The sequence below is a fragment of the Typha angustifolia genome, chromosome 4 (assembly GCF_048772165.1).
Source record: "Typha angustifolia cultivar Huaian chromosome 4, ASM4877216v1, whole genome shotgun sequence".
Lineage (NCBI taxonomy): Eukaryota > Viridiplantae > Streptophyta > Magnoliopsida > Poales > Typhaceae > Typha > Typha angustifolia.
Genome location: NC_133242.1, coordinates 2063595 through 2081536, shown reverse-complemented (window position 1 = coordinate 2081536; position 17942 = coordinate 2063595). Strand labels below are relative to the sequence as shown.

At 36.4% G+C, this 17942-nt stretch overlaps 3 protein-coding genes across 3 annotated transcripts; 2 read left to right on the top strand and 1 right to left on the bottom strand.

Annotated features, from left to right (window-relative positions):
- The first annotated feature begins 4832 nt into the window (after positions 1 to 4832).
- On the top strand, positions 4833 to 6203 carry LOC140759234 (uncharacterized). The gene is made up of 2 exons (XM_073095734.1): positions 4833 to 5010; positions 5793 to 6203. The coding sequence occupies exons 1-2, from the start codon at positions 4882 to 4884 to the stop codon at positions 5892 to 5894; spliced, it is 231 nt and encodes a 76-aa protein (XP_072951835.1). The 5' UTR covers positions 4833 to 4881; the 3' UTR covers positions 5895 to 6203.
- A 1514-nt stretch (positions 6204 to 7717) lies between these two features.
- On the top strand, positions 7718 to 8862 carry LOC140759485 (chitinase 2-like). The gene has a single exon (XM_073096064.1). It carries the CDS (start codon positions 7735 to 7737, stop codon positions 8650 to 8652), a length of 918 nt encoding a protein of 305 aa, XP_072952165.1. The 5' UTR covers positions 7718 to 7734; the 3' UTR covers positions 8653 to 8862.
- Positions 8863 to 9104: 242 nt separating this feature from the next.
- On the bottom strand, positions 9105 to 17119 carry LOC140759567 (uncharacterized). Its single transcript, XM_073096163.1, has 17 exons — positions 16690 to 17119; positions 16340 to 16442; positions 15263 to 15332; positions 15143 to 15181; positions 14878 to 14995; positions 14722 to 14779; positions 14528 to 14592; positions 14413 to 14419; positions 14272 to 14332; positions 13925 to 13984; positions 13805 to 13824; positions 13614 to 13679; positions 12348 to 12515; positions 11956 to 12213; positions 11243 to 11455; positions 9930 to 10201; positions 9105 to 9558 (listed from the first exon to the last, which is right to left on the bottom strand). Exons 1-17 carry the CDS (start codon positions 16785 to 16787, stop codon positions 9414 to 9416), a joined length of 1821 nt encoding a protein of 606 aa, XP_072952264.1. The 5' UTR covers positions 16788 to 17119; the 3' UTR covers positions 9105 to 9413.
- Between the last annotated feature and the right edge of the window lie 823 nt (positions 17120 to 17942).

Sequence of the window (17942 nt, the reverse complement as noted above, 5' to 3'; positions counted from 1 at the left end):
GATATTAGTTTAATTTAAATAATTGTTTCTCTCGCATTACCAGATCGTCTACAATAATGGCTGCAGGAAGTTGTACTTGTAGGATACCTTTCGTTTTTTGATTGGTTATTGAATTCATAGCTTTGATTGGTTTTATGGTCCCGAAGACCGCAGAGAATCTACTTCGGCTATCATATCAATAAAAGCTTCTTTAATTTTGAGTGTTTGTATAATTTGACAGCGATGAGTAAAGGAGCAAAGGGATATAGAGGATCCACTTCCCCACTTTGGCTTGTCTTCACTTGCTTTCAATGCTTCTTCTAATTGGAGTCTGAGGAGAGATAGCAAGGGGCGTGCTAGATTTTTCTGCAATTAAGTAGAATAGTGCTAGTTGTCTGCATCTTGAACTTTGCATTGTGGTGCTTTTGGTTGCTGTCCACCTTTTGGATGATGATTGTTTCTTATTCTTTCTTTTAGAAAACTGGCTGGTAAAAGTTGAGAAGTGGGAAGAGTCATAGCAGATGATAACATTTCTTATTGAGCAGTATGGAATTGACGATGGTTTACAGTCTTATAGAGCATGTGCTGTCTCATAGTTGGAGTGCTCCAAAGGATACTTATATTTTGTCAGTTAAACTATTATCTGATAATATCACTTGGTGCAGCTGTAAGCCCTTCCTAGATCCTTCGTAATTGGGAGTTCTTATAGATTGAAGGCATTCTTTCTTTCTTTATGTCTCTTTAAAGGAACCCAATAGAAAGAATTGAGTCTGATCTAAGAAAACTTTGATAAAGACTGTTCCCACTTTTGACATTTCCTCTGCTGGGCTGCTCGTTATTCCACGCAAGTTTAGGGTGTGTGAAGTAACAAAGAAAAGCATGATAGCAGTTAATTTGGTTAGGCAGGCAAGAAAGTCTACCATACCCTCTATGGTTTGGTTGCTTCTGTCGTAACGGCAGTGGCCGAACTCGTGGCCGGCCGGACCACTGTATTTGGTCACGTGGCCTTTTTTCTGTTTTATTCTCAATAGATATCAGAGTATATTCGATTCTAAAAACAAGATCCGATCTTGGCATTGTTTCTGTGCCTCCCCATGCCATCCGTGCATTCGCATATTTGCATTCCCCATATAGTAAGAGAGCATAATAGGAGTTACCAAAAGTGAGGCACTTGTTGTTAGATTTTGCTCTAGATTGCATAGGCCTAGATAGCAAAGAGAATATAGGTAAGTTTTGTCCTGTTTCACCGATAGATATTTTTCATTTCTACTTATAATAAGGGGGAAAACAATAACAACTTGAAACAGTTGGTTGGTCATGATGCAGTAGTATATTCACTGATTGCAATTATCAAATTCAGTTTCTTAATAGCTCATTTGAGAAGATTTTAAATTACATGATGATAGATGGATGACCCACTTGTTTCATCACATCGCTTGTGTCACAGGCATTTAATATTTAGGAGACATTTATCTTTTTACACTTTAGAATGCAGCATATCTACAATGATTTAAGAACCAATCCATGATTAAAAATCTAAATGTGTGAGCTAAGCAATCTAAGGCAGCATCGAATGCAATAGGAAATCGAGTTGTTTAAGCAGCACAAATTTGCATTAGATTTATGTAGGCCGAGCATAAGAAGTAAATTCCTCTGTCAAGTATATTTATCTATGTAGACCTCAATTCTCTTCTTCTTCTTCTTCTTCTTCTTCTTCTTCTTTTTTGCCTTTAAATTTGGCCAAATTTAGACTTCCAAGAAAACGGATCAGATTAGCATCTTCCCATTGATCATGTGAGCAAGTGTTTTGACAATATAATAGACTGGTGCCTAAAATTTGCATGGCCCACCCATGAAATTTCAAAGCTCGAGAACAATACAGGCATTGGCAGCATTCATTTAACCTTTACTTTCCAGCAATGTAGGGCCTTCTTCAACTGCTTAAGTTGTCACGTAGTAAAATTACGTCCAGGTGATCTGTAATGGACCGCAACGATGATAGAAGTGGAGTTAAATACTCAAGGAGCCACTACCGAGAGGGAAATAGATCTTCGTCAAGTAATATCATGTGTATCTCTATCAGAGCACACTTTAACATACCTACCTATTATTGACCTTAATGTGTTGCTCATCAGTTTCTTACTGCAATATTAAGGTGGCTCTGGCAATGGTGATCTTATCGTCGATGACCAAGTAAAAGCCTTTGAAAGAGTAGGACTATAAAATTCCTAGTACTTTACTCTTCCTTTTGGATGATGACTAGTAGAGCTACTAAAACTTATCCTTCTTGACTGTGGAGTTTTGCTGACATTTCATTGACCATTCTCTGATCCACCGATTGGGATGTAAGGTTTATTCTCAAGGTAAAAAGTTTACTGTTAGTTATATATTAGGAATTCTAACCTATGGAATAGTGAAGAAGGTCATAACCTGAAACCATGCCTGAACCTATATTGATTGGATTTGGTTATGCAATTTATGATACCATCTCTTTGTTTGGGTGACAATAGCATGCATGCTTGAAGATATTATCAGCTAACAGCTACTAAGGTGACAAGGATGAGCAAGCAGCATGCTTTAATTTGGCATTTTTGATAATGATTAGTTTATCTTTATCGGTTGATGATGGAGTAGATGTTTGATAGAGCACCTGATATTATAGAAAATATAAAGGTAGAATAAAGTTTTCATGAATCATTTGTCTCTATTCTCTGTACAGAATAAACTACTTTTTAGGCCTCCTGTCCTGCCTCAGGAAAGATAAATAACTATGCAAATGGCACTTGCTTTCAAGGAGAACCGAGGATTAGATCTTCCTTTCATTGTCAATTTGATTATTTCTTTGTGATTAGGATGATTTAGCTGCAATAATTAAACATCAGACATGACCCAGACCAAACGATTTTTCTGAAAGAGTTAAAACTTCAGAGTTCTAAATGATTGTTGTTGTTTGATATCATGTAGGTAGCTTGTGATAAGACAACCTATGTAGCCAAATTTAGAGTACCATTTCATGACTTACAATCTTTAAATATTGTTAATTAACTACGCTAAACTTGGTTGTTAGCTCCATTCTAATTTTTCTCTCACAGTTAAATATCGACCGTATTCTTCGTAGCGGTATCGCTTGTCCTTTGCATCTAGAAGGCCATAGATTCAAGTCTTGGAATCAATCTCCTCATAAGTGGTGAAGATAAAAAAATAAGAAAGAAGGAAGTCCAGTAAAAGAAAGGATCATCTGAGATTAAGGTTAGCTCAAAACTATGAGCTGGATGGATAGGAAACAAAATCCACTGAGCTATCCATCACTTTTAACCCTCTACAAAATGAAAGCAAAACTTAGAAGCTTATTTTGTTTTCATATGAAAACAGCAACATGTTAAGTATTAGGATTTTCTATTTTTAGGAAGAAAAGGAGAGAGAGAACATACTATGCGACTAATCTCTTCTTCTGAGATTAAAAACAAAGAATGCACCAACCATAGGAGATGCTAACCTAAATATAGTATAAACTAGTGGATCTGAATGTATTTTACTTGTCCCTATTGGTGGGGACTACATCATTTTTTAAGTATGGAACAAGAAAAAAATCTAGCCATTAATTTATGGAGATAGCTACAAAAATCCCACATAATTTCCCTCTGTCTTCATGCAGCCTCAGCCGCACATTGAGATGCCTTGTTCCATGCATTTATTCAGACAAGGAAGTCTTTCTTCCTACTTATTTGTTCTTTTTCTTTCTTTTTAGCGGTTAATATTAATCCTTGTGGAGCCCATGAAGATTGGTAGAGCTTTTGGAGATGCACCTGTCTGTAGAGCTGTGCAAATGCCAAGAAGCGAATAATGATTTCTCTTCTTATTTGTGGTTGCTAGCCTACGTCTGTATACATAGATTGGACATCTGAATCAATTCTTTTAAGAACCACCCACGAAGAAAATTAAGAAAATATGCTCCACAACTATTTTGCAATCATTAAGCATATGTCTGAAAGGGTGTTCAAGTAATTCTTGTCCCTCTTTGTTCTTATAATTGTTTCTAAATAAATTATTCTTTTATAAGAAGAATATGATAAGGGCAAAGTTGGAAGTATGTTTATCCGTTTATTGTACGATTCATAGTTCTACGAGATGAACGAAACTATATCCTTCTATTTATTCTACACTTTGACTAATCAAAGCGAAGCAACTTCATGCAAAACAAAACCCAATGAAATAGGATTTGTATTTGTTGAGAAGAGTTCAACAACACTTAAAAGTATAAAAAGATTAGTTTAATGACATATTTATAGCAAAAGAAATTTTAGGCTTTGTAAGTCACCTCCACCTGGCGATTCCCTCCGGCAAGACCTCGTCGACTATGACTTTTTATATATTATCTTGCATCGGACGGCCCAGGAAAGGCTCAGAGCCAATCCCAAGGAACATTAAAGCTTTTCATAGTCTTTCTGTCCAAGTACTTGCAGGTTAGTCCGCATCTACCAGAGAGTGTCAACGAATCAGACAGTGAAATTGGTAGGTCAAATGGCTGTCGTTTGTCGTTCATATCCCCAGGTTGGGAACTTCTCCCATAATAGTATCTTTGTTGGGCCAGGCTTAAACCTTTATATTAGCCCAGCCCAGAAACTAATAGATCCATAAGGCCGGGTGGGTGGGTGGTTGGTATGGGCCTAATTCGGCCCATTAGTAGCCCTATTAATGCACTATCACGGTTTTGGCCCCAGTATTTTCAGTATTCGCAGGTGGAATCCAATTAATATTTCGTAAAGTATAGGGTTCCATTTGAAAATAATGTGGCTGTAGGACTGCAAATTCACTTTCATTTAGGGTGTAATATGAAACGTTCGAAAAATAAAAATACAATAGAAGCCCGAAGGCGGTGAGCGGAACGTAGGGGAAGAAGAGATGTCGTCGTTTGGGACGTCGAGGGTGCTGCTGGAGGTTGGGAAATTCGCGGTGTACGTGACCGTCCCCATCGTCCTCACCTACGCCGTCGCCACCGAATCTAAGACCCTTCAAAAGCTCATGGGCTTCGTAAGTCGAATTCCTCAATCAATTAGAACTTGTATTCTATTCCACTCTTTTTAGGGTTTTGGTAACTTTGGGCGAGCAATAGATTTGGTGGAAATAGACTGGATCCGATTCAATAACTTGTTCGCACAGGAACTATTGTTTTGAGTATCATAGAATGGATGAAGTTTATGCTGCAAAAGATCTCTAAAATTAGATCTTTAGGGCATTGAAGAGCCGACAAGGAAGGAGTAGTGTTGGAAATCTCACATTTTCTAAATAGAAATCCTTGTACATCGGACGGAAAATTGCATGAAAATGTTTATGTAGTCAAGATGACGTTTTGCTTTTCTTTTTCTCGTTAGTTGTTTACTTGGACTTACCTTATTATACTTGCTTCTCCACTGCCTTCTTTTTTGCTCTGAATAACAATGGCGATGCATATCCTAGCTGTTGTATACATGCATTTAGCCCGTTGTTGATATTTCTGTAATGCTGATGAACAAAATTTCTACTAATATCTCTCTACTCTCTTCCAATTAAATAACTGACGTTTTTGGCTGTGAAATTCTTTTGTTGAATCGTAAGATCTATTTACAGGAGCTGTTATTATTTTCGAGTTTTTTGACTGATGAACAAATGATTGTGGAAACTAAAAATCCTAGAGTTTTATAGAGTTGGGACTCTACTTTTATGTACTTTGTATTCACTAATCCAATATTGTTGTTTTGGTTGATAACTTCGATTTCAAACTCATGCTATTTATGTTCTTATATCTGGATCTGCACATCATGGTCTCCTTGCAGCGTTCTTATGTGGTATATCCTCCTGAGGGCCCCCTGCCTCCATCACCAGAGGAACTGCGTGAAATGGCTCGAGAGATAGCTCGCAAGAACAATAACCAGTAGCTCAAGCTTCACCTCAACCATGGTGGTATCAATAAATTACAGGCTATTGCTCCATTTGAATGCCCCAGGTCGAGGAGCTCATCAAGTCGAAATGAAATGATCATTTGGTGTTTATACAAGAAACTATGGTCATCTGTCACTTGGTTTACTGTTGAACATATAATTTCCTTGAATAACAATAGGAGTGATTGCTATTTTCTTTTCTGGAGCTGCTTGTATTTCCTCCTTGTTTCATGTACTGACATTTGAATAAGCTACTGTTTATGAAAGATGTGTCTCAGTTAAGTTTCAGAACATCACTAAAAGGGAGTCTATTCTTCCAAATTGTTGATCTGATGGTAATGTCTACAATTTTTCGTCTTGGGTTATGCATGTCACTGAGCCCAACTGCATCTTGTTTGCTCTCTCAAGGAGCTCTGAGCCTCTGATATGAAGTTGTGCACATCTGCAGAATTGGCCTTTCAAAATTGATGGTTGTTGAGTTGCAAGTATATGCTAATTTTTCATAATGTTGGCTTAAATTAGACTGATACCAGCAAAACCCTGGATTATGATGCTCGTTTCTGAAGTCAAGTATACATCATTCTGGGCTCTAACTTGCAAGCTCAGGAGATGCAAAACATCCATTTTAATTGTCAGATTGTTCTTTGCAACCTCTGGATTTTGTTAGGCTTTTTGTTATTGTTGTTGTTGTTTTTTTAAGACAAATTTGGGACAAGGCCCCAATTAAATATTTGGTAATAAAAGTTCAGAATTACAAAGAGGAATAAAAGGTGAGAAATTAAATTTTGTTTTGCATTTTTGGATAATAAATATTTCAAATGCAGTAGGTTCGTTTGATGTCAATAATTAATCCTCCATTTGTTTTGACCTCTCAATGAAGCCTATAAATCCCTTTCCTTCCAAATTTTCCACCATATGATAGCAAATAAGAAGTCAATTCTTTTTTCTTATTCTCGCACTGATATGATCTTTTCGCCGTGCACCTCAATATTCCTAAAAGAAGAAGAAATAGCAAGAGAAATGTTCATCTTTGAGCAGAACAAATGAATAATGTGTGACAAAAACTGACATTGAGAGAAGATATAACATTGTGTATCAAGATCCATGCCCAATCTCTTAAGATTGTCCTTGGTGTGAAGTTTCCTGATGACCCAAAGTAAAATGATTAGTTCCCAATGGAGGAAGTGTCCATTTTTTTATTTAATCTTTACAAATAATTGATTAATCCTTCAACATTCAATAAACCAATCACCAGTTCTACAGAGACATACCAATTTCATCTCAAAAGAAAAACCTTCTAGATGCAATTGTGCAACTCGCGATCTCCCCAAATCCCACGGCAAAGGAAACCAGAGACCTCCTCTACTGCCGTCTACCAGAACCAATAAATAAAGAAGCCACAAGACTCCAAGCATTTAGACATCAGTCAGGACAAAACTATCTCCAGGAATCCTTACATTAATGCCAAAACAACACTCCCTAAGTCATCCATCTGCAGTTAGTTATCTTCTACGCAGGCCCATCCTGTGTAGGACCGTCCCAAATTTATGGGTCGAGGATTGAAAGATTTGCCCTACTTCTAGTGCATTAAAAATCCAGTTTGATTCTGCTACCAAGAAAAGAACAAGGCAAAGTGCCGTCCAAGTTCATTCACAAATCTTTCGACAACCTTATGACTTAGTTCAAAGTTTAATCCCTTCTACACACGGATGCTTACACTCCACTTCCTTACACTCTCAAGACAGTCATTTTATCTTCCACTCAAGAGTCTATAAATAGAGACATCATAGTGCACATTCTCAAAGCAAAAGAAACTTATATATCCTCCTTCTACTCCATGGCTTCTTCAAACTTAGTCTCCTCTTTCTTTCTCCTTCACACCCTCTTATCCATTCTCTTGCCATCACCCTCTGCCGCCATTGACTCCAAGCTTTTCCGGGAGTACATCGGGGCAGAGTTCAATAACGTCCGGTTTACGGACGTGCCGGTTAATCCCGGTGTCGAGTTCCACTTCATCCTCTCCTTTGCTATCGACTACACAAACTCTGCTAGTCCTACCAATGGTAACTTTGAAATCTTCTGGGACAGTAGTAACCTCTCCCCCTCACAAGTAGCCTCTATAAAGCGAAGAAATGGTAATGTCAAGGTTGCACTTAGCCTAGGAGGAGATACTGTAAACGGTCAGTTTGCATATTTCAACCCTTCTTCCATAGATTCTTGGGTCAATAACGCAGTATCCTCGCTAACAAAAATCATCAAACAATATAACCTTGACGGCATCGACATCGACTACGAGCATTTCCAAGCTGATCCTAATACTTTCGCAGAGTGCATTGGACAATTAGTAATGAAACTAAAGAACAACGGAGTGGTGTCATTTGCTTCCATTGCTCCTTTTGATGATGACCAAGTCCAGAAACATTACTTAGCATTGTGGAAGAAATATGGAAACCTTATAGACTATGTCAACTTCCAGTTCTATGCCTATGATGCAAGCACGACGGTTTCGCAGTTTCTAAGCTACTTTGCACAGCAAAGCTCTAACTACGAGGGAGGGAAGGTGCTGGTGAGTCTCTCTACTGATGGAAGTGGAGGTTTATCCCCAGATAACGGCTTTTTTCGCGCTTGTAATACTCTCAAGATGCAAGGAAAGCTTCACGGCATCTTCATTTGGTCGGCGGATAACTCCATGGCGAATGGCTTTCGATTTGAGAAGCAGTCACAGAACTTGTTGGCTAGTGCTAACAGATTCTAGCCATGGTGTGGTAATATGTTATGAAGCTGAGAGAAAAGACTTCAGGGTCTCCCTCTCTTTGCTTGTAAAAGATGTCAAGCATGCTTGTATTAGATTGGCATAGGTTGGCTATGTATCATGATTGCAACTTTAAGCTTTGTTCCTTATGTTAAGATACTGAAGCTAGTCCTGCTAAGATTATAAATGTCTTGTATTGGAGAAATTGGTCTGAGATCCATATGTTCTTCCTGTCAACTTACCGCCAGTTTCACAAATTTAACCAATTGGTATCAGTACCCTTGAGCCAGGCACAGCCTAGCGGATCGGAATTCAGACTACTGGATGTGCGCAACTGATGCATCAATGAGCATCCGAGCCAGACGAGGGAACTATAATAGAGGTAACGAGGACCAGAGTAAACAAGCAAATAATAGAAGTGATAGGCACAAACAGATAAATCTGGACTTTCCACATAAACAAGACAATCCCCATGTTGAACATTTGTAAATTTTATAGGCTGAGATTAGTTGAAGATCAACAAAGAATATGAAGTATTAAGAAGATAAATATTTCTGATTAACAACCACAACATATTCCTACATTTCAGATGCCCAATGATATGAACATTTCATTTCTTGCCTCCAGAAAGGATGCCCAGAAAGAATCTGAAAACCGTTGGCAGGGCACTGTTGAATAAGGCCCTCCATTCGGATGGATAATCAACAGATATATCATAGCTATTATCGTGAAAAGGAGAATAATAGAGACTTCAGTTCTTATCATCAGTCTGATCTTGGGCGATTGGAGCCAACCCTATGTGAACTACTGTACAAAGGTAATAAGGAATGAGAACCGTGTTTTCTCCTCCCATAACACCGCCAATATAGAAGTAAAATTAATAGCAACATGCTGATTTGGATTGCCCATCTGCATCAAGTTCAATATATGCGTTAGAATTGAAATAAATAAAAAAACTGTTTGTTAACAAATTTGAGAATTAACATGGTATCAAGGCAAAGTCCTAAGTTTAATTCCTGCCACTCATCTGTTATTTAAAAATATAAAACCTCTAATTGTTTAGTTCAAATTTACTTCTTAGTCTTCTCAGAATGTTTCAACACCATAAATAAAAGAGTATTGCAATATAAAATATTAAAATTGCTGTTTTATAATGGGTTAAGCTTTAGAGTTTTGGTGAGTTAAATCTATATGAAGGAAGAAGAGTTGCCAAACAAGTCAAGATTCCTCGACCATACGAGGGTCGACCATAAGAGTGAAAAGAAAAAGGGATGACTTGCCTGTCCAGATCAAGGAAAGGGCTGTACACTATAGTTTCCCAAGTAGACACTATGATATGCCAAGCTGGATTGTAGTACAATGACTCTGCTGACCAGAACATTCTTGTGTATGTCTCCAAGAAGATAAACATCACCCATGCACCAATTTCGAGCAAAAAGAACTTGATGACAAAGCGACCCATAACAACCATTACGAGTGAAAAGGTCACCAACCAATTGAAGAGCCGGTTGTTGTAGTCCTTGATGAAAAGACCACGAGACCTCCCGAGCATCTGAAGCCACAGATAGATTTCACAATTAGATGGAAGTCACAGTAAAGAATTCCGAGATCAGAAGATAATCACAGATATTTGGTCAGCACAACTATTAAGGGCAAAAGATCTGACTAAAGCATTTACATCAAGAACTTGACCTCTTAAGTTGTTGTCAATGCATATAAAGGTTAAAAGCTACAAAAACAAAATAGAGTTATTTCTTAAACATGCCCAAGCTTATGTTCAATATATAATGCTAAGAGTTGGACTAAATCAATAGCAAACCACATTTTCTTCCTACTTGGATAAGCATTAAATATCTTGATATATTGCTTCTGATAATCATGAATGAGCCCTTGAAGTAACATGAAAGAGGTGGCACTGAAAGCCACTACTGATTGTAAAACCCTATATTGAATCAAATGGGCCGAGGAAATGGTTCTTGAAAGTTTTGATAGATACAGAAATATGCTAGCCTTTGTAACTAAAGTACATGACTCATTAGAAACAAAAGCTTACACTGTATCAATAAATACTACTCAGAACTAACTAAATGCTTCATCTTATAACTTATGTTCTTTAATAGTGTTTGTCGACATTTGTGTTCAACCACTATATGTTGTAACAAGAAAAACTGAAGTTATGGTACATAGGAATTACTTTTATTGTTTGTAATATTTTCAGTTCACCTTAGAATGTTACACGTGGAAACTAACAATAACACATTACACTAGGGATGCTCACAATAGCAAAAAATGGCGCAAGACAAAGTTGGAAGGACAGGAATATGAGTTTACTACTTAATTTAGGTAAACTCAGCACATTAAATATTGGCAGGCTTGTACAATCGAAAAGATGTAACTAATTATCATCTACAAAATTGGAACACATATACTGGCCACATGTAGATTGTTAAGACAATCTAGTATCCTTAGTCAATATTATGCTATTATTTCTGACGATCCAGAGTTATGCAATCTAACCCTAATTTAATGGAATCTCACTAGGCTTTCCCATGTTCATGTGGAATAAAACATAGATACGTTTAGAAAGTCTAACCTTCATCATCCTGTTCTCATAAGTTCCTTTTGCAGGCCCAACACACTCTTTTTCAAAACTTTGGTTGCATTCGAGAAAACCAGCATTAAACTTTGCCATGGAAGGAAGTCTCAAGACTTGAAGCTGATCCATTTTGTCCTCACATTGTGTGTACCGTGCTTCACATAATTTTGATGACTGATACTCGTTTGCAAGAAGGAAATTTCTGTAAACCTACACAGGAGATCACATTAGCATAGTACAACCACAAAAAGTTAATCTACTCACACATGGCCACAGTCAATCAAGAGAAGAACATAACAGAGAGATGCGCACAACATAAAACCATAAACTATAATCTTCAGCAAAAGCATGACATGACAATCAACATTGTGATCAACAATGAAGTACTTGCAAAAATGTGATGTTCTACAACAATTTCAAGTAATATTAAATTGACAGACGATAGGTGATCTAAAGGAAATTTTCCAAAAGCTGAAGCTTTAATATGTTATGTTGTCTTGGAATCTCCATAGGTGGTCTTCATCTTAAGGAAAAAATTACAAAAATCGAGCTTTAATATGTTAAGCTGTCTTGGAATCTCAATAAATTAGCTAATGTGCCTTCCCAGGCTTATTCAAAAGCAAGACCAATAATAAGTACAATTATCTAGACATAAACACCCTCGGTGATAATTTTATATTTCATTCTTTGTACTATGTTCTCCGACGCACCTTTTGTATCTCATCATCAAGTTTGAGGCTAGATTGTGCAGCATGATGGCGACCAAAATGCTGTTGGTCAAATAGATTTTTCGCCTCAATTTGTGCCTCGTCGTGGAAGTGCTGCAATTTGCTCACTGGTACTGGTAGACCCAAATTGTCCATATGCTGATTATACACCTTTAAGCAACGTTCAAGAATAACCTTATTGAAAACCTCAACTAGGGAACCTGTTGACGGAATTTCTCCTTTGTTCAAAGCCTCAAGTATCTGAAAGAACATAAACGATATAATGTGGATCTACTTTGGTTGGGTGCTTTTTATTATACACCAGTAGACATAGATAAGTTCAAAGAATGATTATACCAAATAATACGAAATTACAATTGTTCTTCAGAACCAACCTGCTCTAGAAACAAGACGAACTCCTTTCCATTTAGATGTTTACCCTGCACAATTTTTGGTTTTGTGATGGATGCAACAAGTTGTTTCAATTGATCTCTCTTTTTTATGTAGGCTTGGTCGAGCTCACTGTCTTTCAAATCACAAAGCTTTGTTCTTTGAAGATGAGGCTGCCAAAAATTTCACCAAATGTCTAAAACATCCAAAGAAATATATATATAGACATGACAAGAATCAAGAACTTCTTGACAAGCATCATAACACAATGTTAGCATTGACAGGTTCAGTTGTCCATTATTATTTTAAATGTCAATACATGCTTTGAGGAATGAGTAGATAAGTAGATAACATAGCTCTATTTGTGCAAAACAGATTTACTTTGGAAAGTTGAAATACAAACATGCAAGACCTACATTGTTTGGTTTAAGTAGTCCCTCCACCAATTACCTTGTCAATAAGGAGTCAAGCAAGCATTTTCAGAATCAATTTTAATCTAGGATTCTCAAATGTCCACTTACCTGAACCCGAAAGTCCAGGACTTTTCATTACCTCAGGTGATCTCATTCTATCTTTTCACTTGTTAACTCAAACACTTTTGCTAATAATGCGGGTTTCAGTTGATTGTTTGGCATGCCCTAAACCTGGCAACCCTTCCCAATTGTATCATAAGGTACAAAATATTCAGCAACCCTTCTCTTATAATTCTTCTTTCCAAACCCCTCCTTTTAAACTATTAGCTTCTTAACGCAATCATCTTGCTATAGTGAAACTCCGCTAACACTTCATGTGAAAGAGAGATTTTCTAAAACAAACTTTAACACCAAAGAATATAAGCAGTGCCACTTAGGCATGAGATACGTCTATGTAAAGGAAAATCGTTTAAAAAGGTTTAGATTACAATGACCGAAATTCCTTTTAATTTAGTATAACAAGCATTTTATATGATTAAACATGTAATCCACCTAGCCTCCCTGCATCTTATAACATTTAATAAACACTGGCTTGTCTCAGAAGAATAACGAAATCCAAGAAACTATCCATAGGAAAATTTCAGAGGGGACAAAACACGGCAAATTTGTATGTATAATTGCTATATAATATAGAGGACCAACTATGACTAACATGGTCTCTGAATTATTGGAACAACATACAGAAGTAACCAAGTAAAACAGCCTTTTACTTATTCTTAAACAATAGTAACTCTAGTCTAGAAATTCAAAGATTTAATACCCAAACTGTGGTAAGCAATAAGAGGTACGAAAGCACACCTGTGGTAAGCTAAAGGCCGTACTGTTATCCCCCATAATTGCCAAAGAGTCTCTGATTTGGTTTATCTAATTTCACGAGAAAAAGTAATGTGATCTTTCATGAAGAGAGGGAAAAAGCACATAAATTTTGACAGAAGAAAATACAATCCCTTGATACTTCCATACAACAACTAAAATTTTATGTATAGTACCTGATCGAGATATTTGTCTCCTGCGATAACAAATATAATAGAAAATTGAATACTTTAAGATGGCTTCACAAACACATAAGAATCATATAAAACTGTGAGATGGACAGAACCAAAACTAACCGCCAGTATTAGGTACCCGCTTGAGAGCTTCATTCACCATTTCTTGAACTGATTTCCCTTCTGTATCATCAAAGTTATCATTTCCAAAGTGAACATGTAACTTAGCGGCACAAAGCATTATATATATATAGTAAAAGAAGACATGAAAGATTGTCAAATATATGATATATGAGAAAGAAATAACATGTAAACAAGCAAGTTGCTCATTATTCATAAATTAGAGGGACTTAAATCAAATGTCTAGACCATCCAAGGACTCAAATGCCGACAAGTATAGTGTGTGATGTACATTTCTAGGGCCATATTATCATAATATCACATCTAGGAAAGAGAATGAACAAACTTACGAAGGAAATCTCGCTGGATAAGCCACAGGAGCTTAGCAGGCTCAAATGCAACATCTTGCCCCTGCAGTAATATCCAATAGTTTCATATGTACATTAAGTAATTTCAACTAACATGATAGAAAACTTAGTTTAGTGAGTTACCTTCACTCTGTTAACCACACGGAAACAGAAGAAATTAAGAAAAGGATGTTAGAACAGAACAATCAATAAATATAGTATGGAAGCATTTTTAAATGGAACTAACATATGGAAATACCTTCCATAGAATTCTTCCGCAATTTCAACAGCAAATGACAATCGAGATATATCAGCCTCACGAATCTACAAGATAAACAAATGACAAAAATGATCCTTGACATGTAAATGAATGCCAACTTCCAGATCTAGCATCGTAATTTGAGATCTTATTCAGTTGCAAATTACAGGCACAAAGCCAGATAAAGAACAAACCGTCTCAGGAAGATTGTAGATAAGCACAGAACTCAATACAGTTGCCAGAGCAAAGATCCTGTCATACATTGGATTAAAAAGGTATGTCTGTAACTTGCACGCATAACAGAAAAATCTAAAGAATCAGCACATGTAAGGTTGATTTTGAATAATTACCTATCATCATAAACATTTGATTTCCCAATACTTTCAAAGCCTTCAGTATCTAGGTATAGGACAGACACTTTTGAACCATCAATAACCAATTCCACTGGAGTACCCCAAACCCATATTCCTGCATCAAAAACATGTTTAGTAATCCCTAGTAAATTTCCACAGCATGAGAAATATTTGGCAAATAGCATACTCATGATTGCTGCAGAGAACAGATCAAAGAACATGGAAATAAAACATTCTGAAAATTCATTAAGTGACATTTAACCTTTTGTTTTTGTATCACGCATATGTCCGACACCAAAGCCTGCATATATCCGATCAATCTGATCATTTTCTAACTTACATAAAGAAAGCACAAAAGCCACAATGAACTGATGAAGTATACCTTTATCACATGACAGGGTGAGAAGTTGATTGAGAAGAAAAGATTTTCCTGATCGATATGGACCAATAACCTGAAATCAATATAAAATGAGGCATGAACAAAAATGTTTCAGCCATGATAACATAGTGTAAATCCCAAAATTTTTGTAACCCAGGAAATATTATGTACAGAAAAATGTCATTCTATATGGCCAGGACAACATTGGAGAACAACTGGGCGTAACCTATAATCTACAAGGAGATGGTTCTGCAATTTGTTTTCAAAGATGAGCTAAGCAATAGATTAAGCTAATATAGAAGGATGGGTTTGCAGAGAAAACGGTGAAGAGTACTAAAGAAATTACCGATAGTGTGATTCACGACAATTGATACCTAACACATTCTTAGCAACAAGTGGCATATTTTACTTCACACTTAGAGGAAAAAACCATTCATTTCAAGAAGTACCCGAAATAAGTGCATTACTATGATAAGCACACCAAGAACACATCTTTTAGACATGATCTTAGCCAATATGTGAGGGAAAAAAAGAGAAGTTAAAATGACCCCATATAGCACTCATTATTGACTACAAGCTTTATAAAGTTGTAAGAAGTTTAGATATATGCACTTTAAGTAATAGTTGCAACTACAATTTATGAACCAAAATAGAAGCAACAAGCAGCACTTGTAATCTAGAATAAGTAATTTGACAACAAGCAACAAGCAGCACTTGCATCATATTTATTTGTTTCTCATAATCATAGAAGATTTTGCATCATTTCCCTGTTGGTATATGCCATCCTTGCACATGGCCATGCTAATGATAGTTCGCAACTTTGCCCAAATTATTTTGGATGTGTCCAGAGGGGCAATTTTTATATGAATAGAAGTGTTGACATGATATTATAAGAAGTTGAAGCCTGTCTGATTAAGGATCAAATAGAAACTGCATAGAAATTTCTACAATCAAAGGTGTTTGAACTTTGCCTGCAATGAAATTGCTTAAAATAATTCCTCACAAAAGTTAGCAAATAATCATTAACCAGTATTATGATTGACTAATTAGCTTTCCACAAGAAATAAAGTTACGACTTACGGCAACAGCCGCTATAGGGGTTGTAATTCTTTGAATCGCTTCCAGACCTTCCCTTGAAAGACGAAGTTTAGTATGACCATCATCCGGCTCCACAATGGGGAATCTATAAATGTCACAGTTAATATATGCGGCAAGGCCCTGAGAACCTAATCACAGTTCTAATGAGTAACTAAGAAATTTCCACGAAATCAAATTTCATTAGCAAACAGATGTGCATCAACGTCCCTGGCAAAAATATTTAAGCAAACTATTTTTTTCTAATAGGAAGATTCAATTTTTCAACACCGGTGTGAACAAGAAGTAAGAAATTTAACATTTTTTTCATCAAAATACGCCATATCCCTACTTACGCTCGCTCAAACTCCTCTGGATCAGGTTCTCCAGACGCCAAGATAGCCCAAACCAGGATCAATCCCCAAATCACGGGACCGCAGCACTTGAATCCCATTACTTTCTCCTTTTCCAAACCTCAGAACCGAAGATACGATGCACGCGAAGCTCTTAGTAGATGAAGGGAGAATGAGATCAGGAAGAGGCCAGAGGAGACGTTTCTTTGTGGAGACATAGGGAGAAAGATCTCCCGTGGATGGAGGCGAAGGCCAATGCAAGCTAAGTATCGAGGAGAGGAAATCTAGGGTTAGGGTTAAGATTAGGATTGGAGGAGAAGGGATCTTTTGGGGGAATGGGTTTCTTGAGGTGAAAGGGCGGAGACGGGAGAAGTGAGGACTATGTCGTTTAGGAGAGAGAGAGAGAGAGAGAGAGAGAGGAGAGACGGGGACGAGGGACAGAGTTTTTGACTATTTTAAGTCGCCCCTTATATTTCTTACATGTTTAATTTATTTTAAAATTTAAATATAAGTCATTTTTTTGTTGAATACTATTTTAATTATAAGCCGTCCATTTATAGATTTGTTTGATTTGAGGTAAGTCGGAACTCAATTAGTTAGTCTTAGTTTTTTAGTCTTAATTTTTTTAAAAGTAAATCTTGATTAGATATAAAAAATATAATAAAATATTAAGTTACTGAATCAGATAATAGTTCCCTGTACTAGTTCATAGAGTCTTCCGAACTCTAAGCGACTAATATATAAAGTGTGAGATTTCTATACAAATCGGTGATTCAGTTAAAGACATATTTAAAAATAATTGATTGGATCAATAATTATTAAATACAATTAGTCTTATATTTAAGTTTATATTTAAGTTTTGAACTATACCGGGAGGGCTACTTTGGCTAAAAACTTACCCAACATATTGTGATATAAACTGGTTTCTTACTAAAATGTCTTTCACCGTAATAAATTTATTTTTACAAGTAAGGCTTGGGATTGACAAAAATAAATAATTATAATTTTTTTTAAGAAAGTCAAAAGATTGATAATTCATTCAGCCTATTAAGTTGTGATATACTACAAAGAAAATGGGAGGTAGATGTGGCCCTATAAACAATCTCATAATTGACTAAATACATATCAAACAATAATAAAACAAAGTATTAAATAAAAAAACAATATATACAAGTATTCATGTAAATAAATGAGTGGATAAGATAGGACAATAGTCTTGAAAATAAGTCTCCATCTTTATCATTGTCATCAACCCT

Coding starts and splice junctions, on each gene's coding strand:
- LOC140759234 (XM_073095734.1), top strand. CDS start 4,882: ATGTCGTCGTTTGGGACGTCGAGGGTGCTGCTGGAGGTTGGGAAATTC. Junction 5,011..5,792: donor TTCAAAAGCTCATGGGCTTC/GTAAGTCGAATT, acceptor GTCTCCTTGCAG/CGTTCTTATGTGGTATATCC.
- LOC140759485 (XM_073096064.1), top strand. CDS start 7,735: ATGGCTTCTTCAAACTTAGTCTCCTCTTTCTTTCTCCTTCACACCCTC.
- LOC140759567 (XM_073096163.1), bottom strand. CDS start 16,787: ATGGGATTCAAGTGCTGCGGTCCCGTGATTTGGGGATTGATCCTGGTT. Junction 14,996..15,142: donor GCGTGATACAAAAACAAAAG/GTTAAATGTCAC, acceptor TTTTTGATGCAG/GAATATGGGTTTGGGGTACT. Junction 12,516..13,613: donor CGGCCTTTAGCTTACCACAG/GTGTGCTTTCGT, acceptor AATTTTTGGCAG/CCTCATCTTCAAAGAACAAA.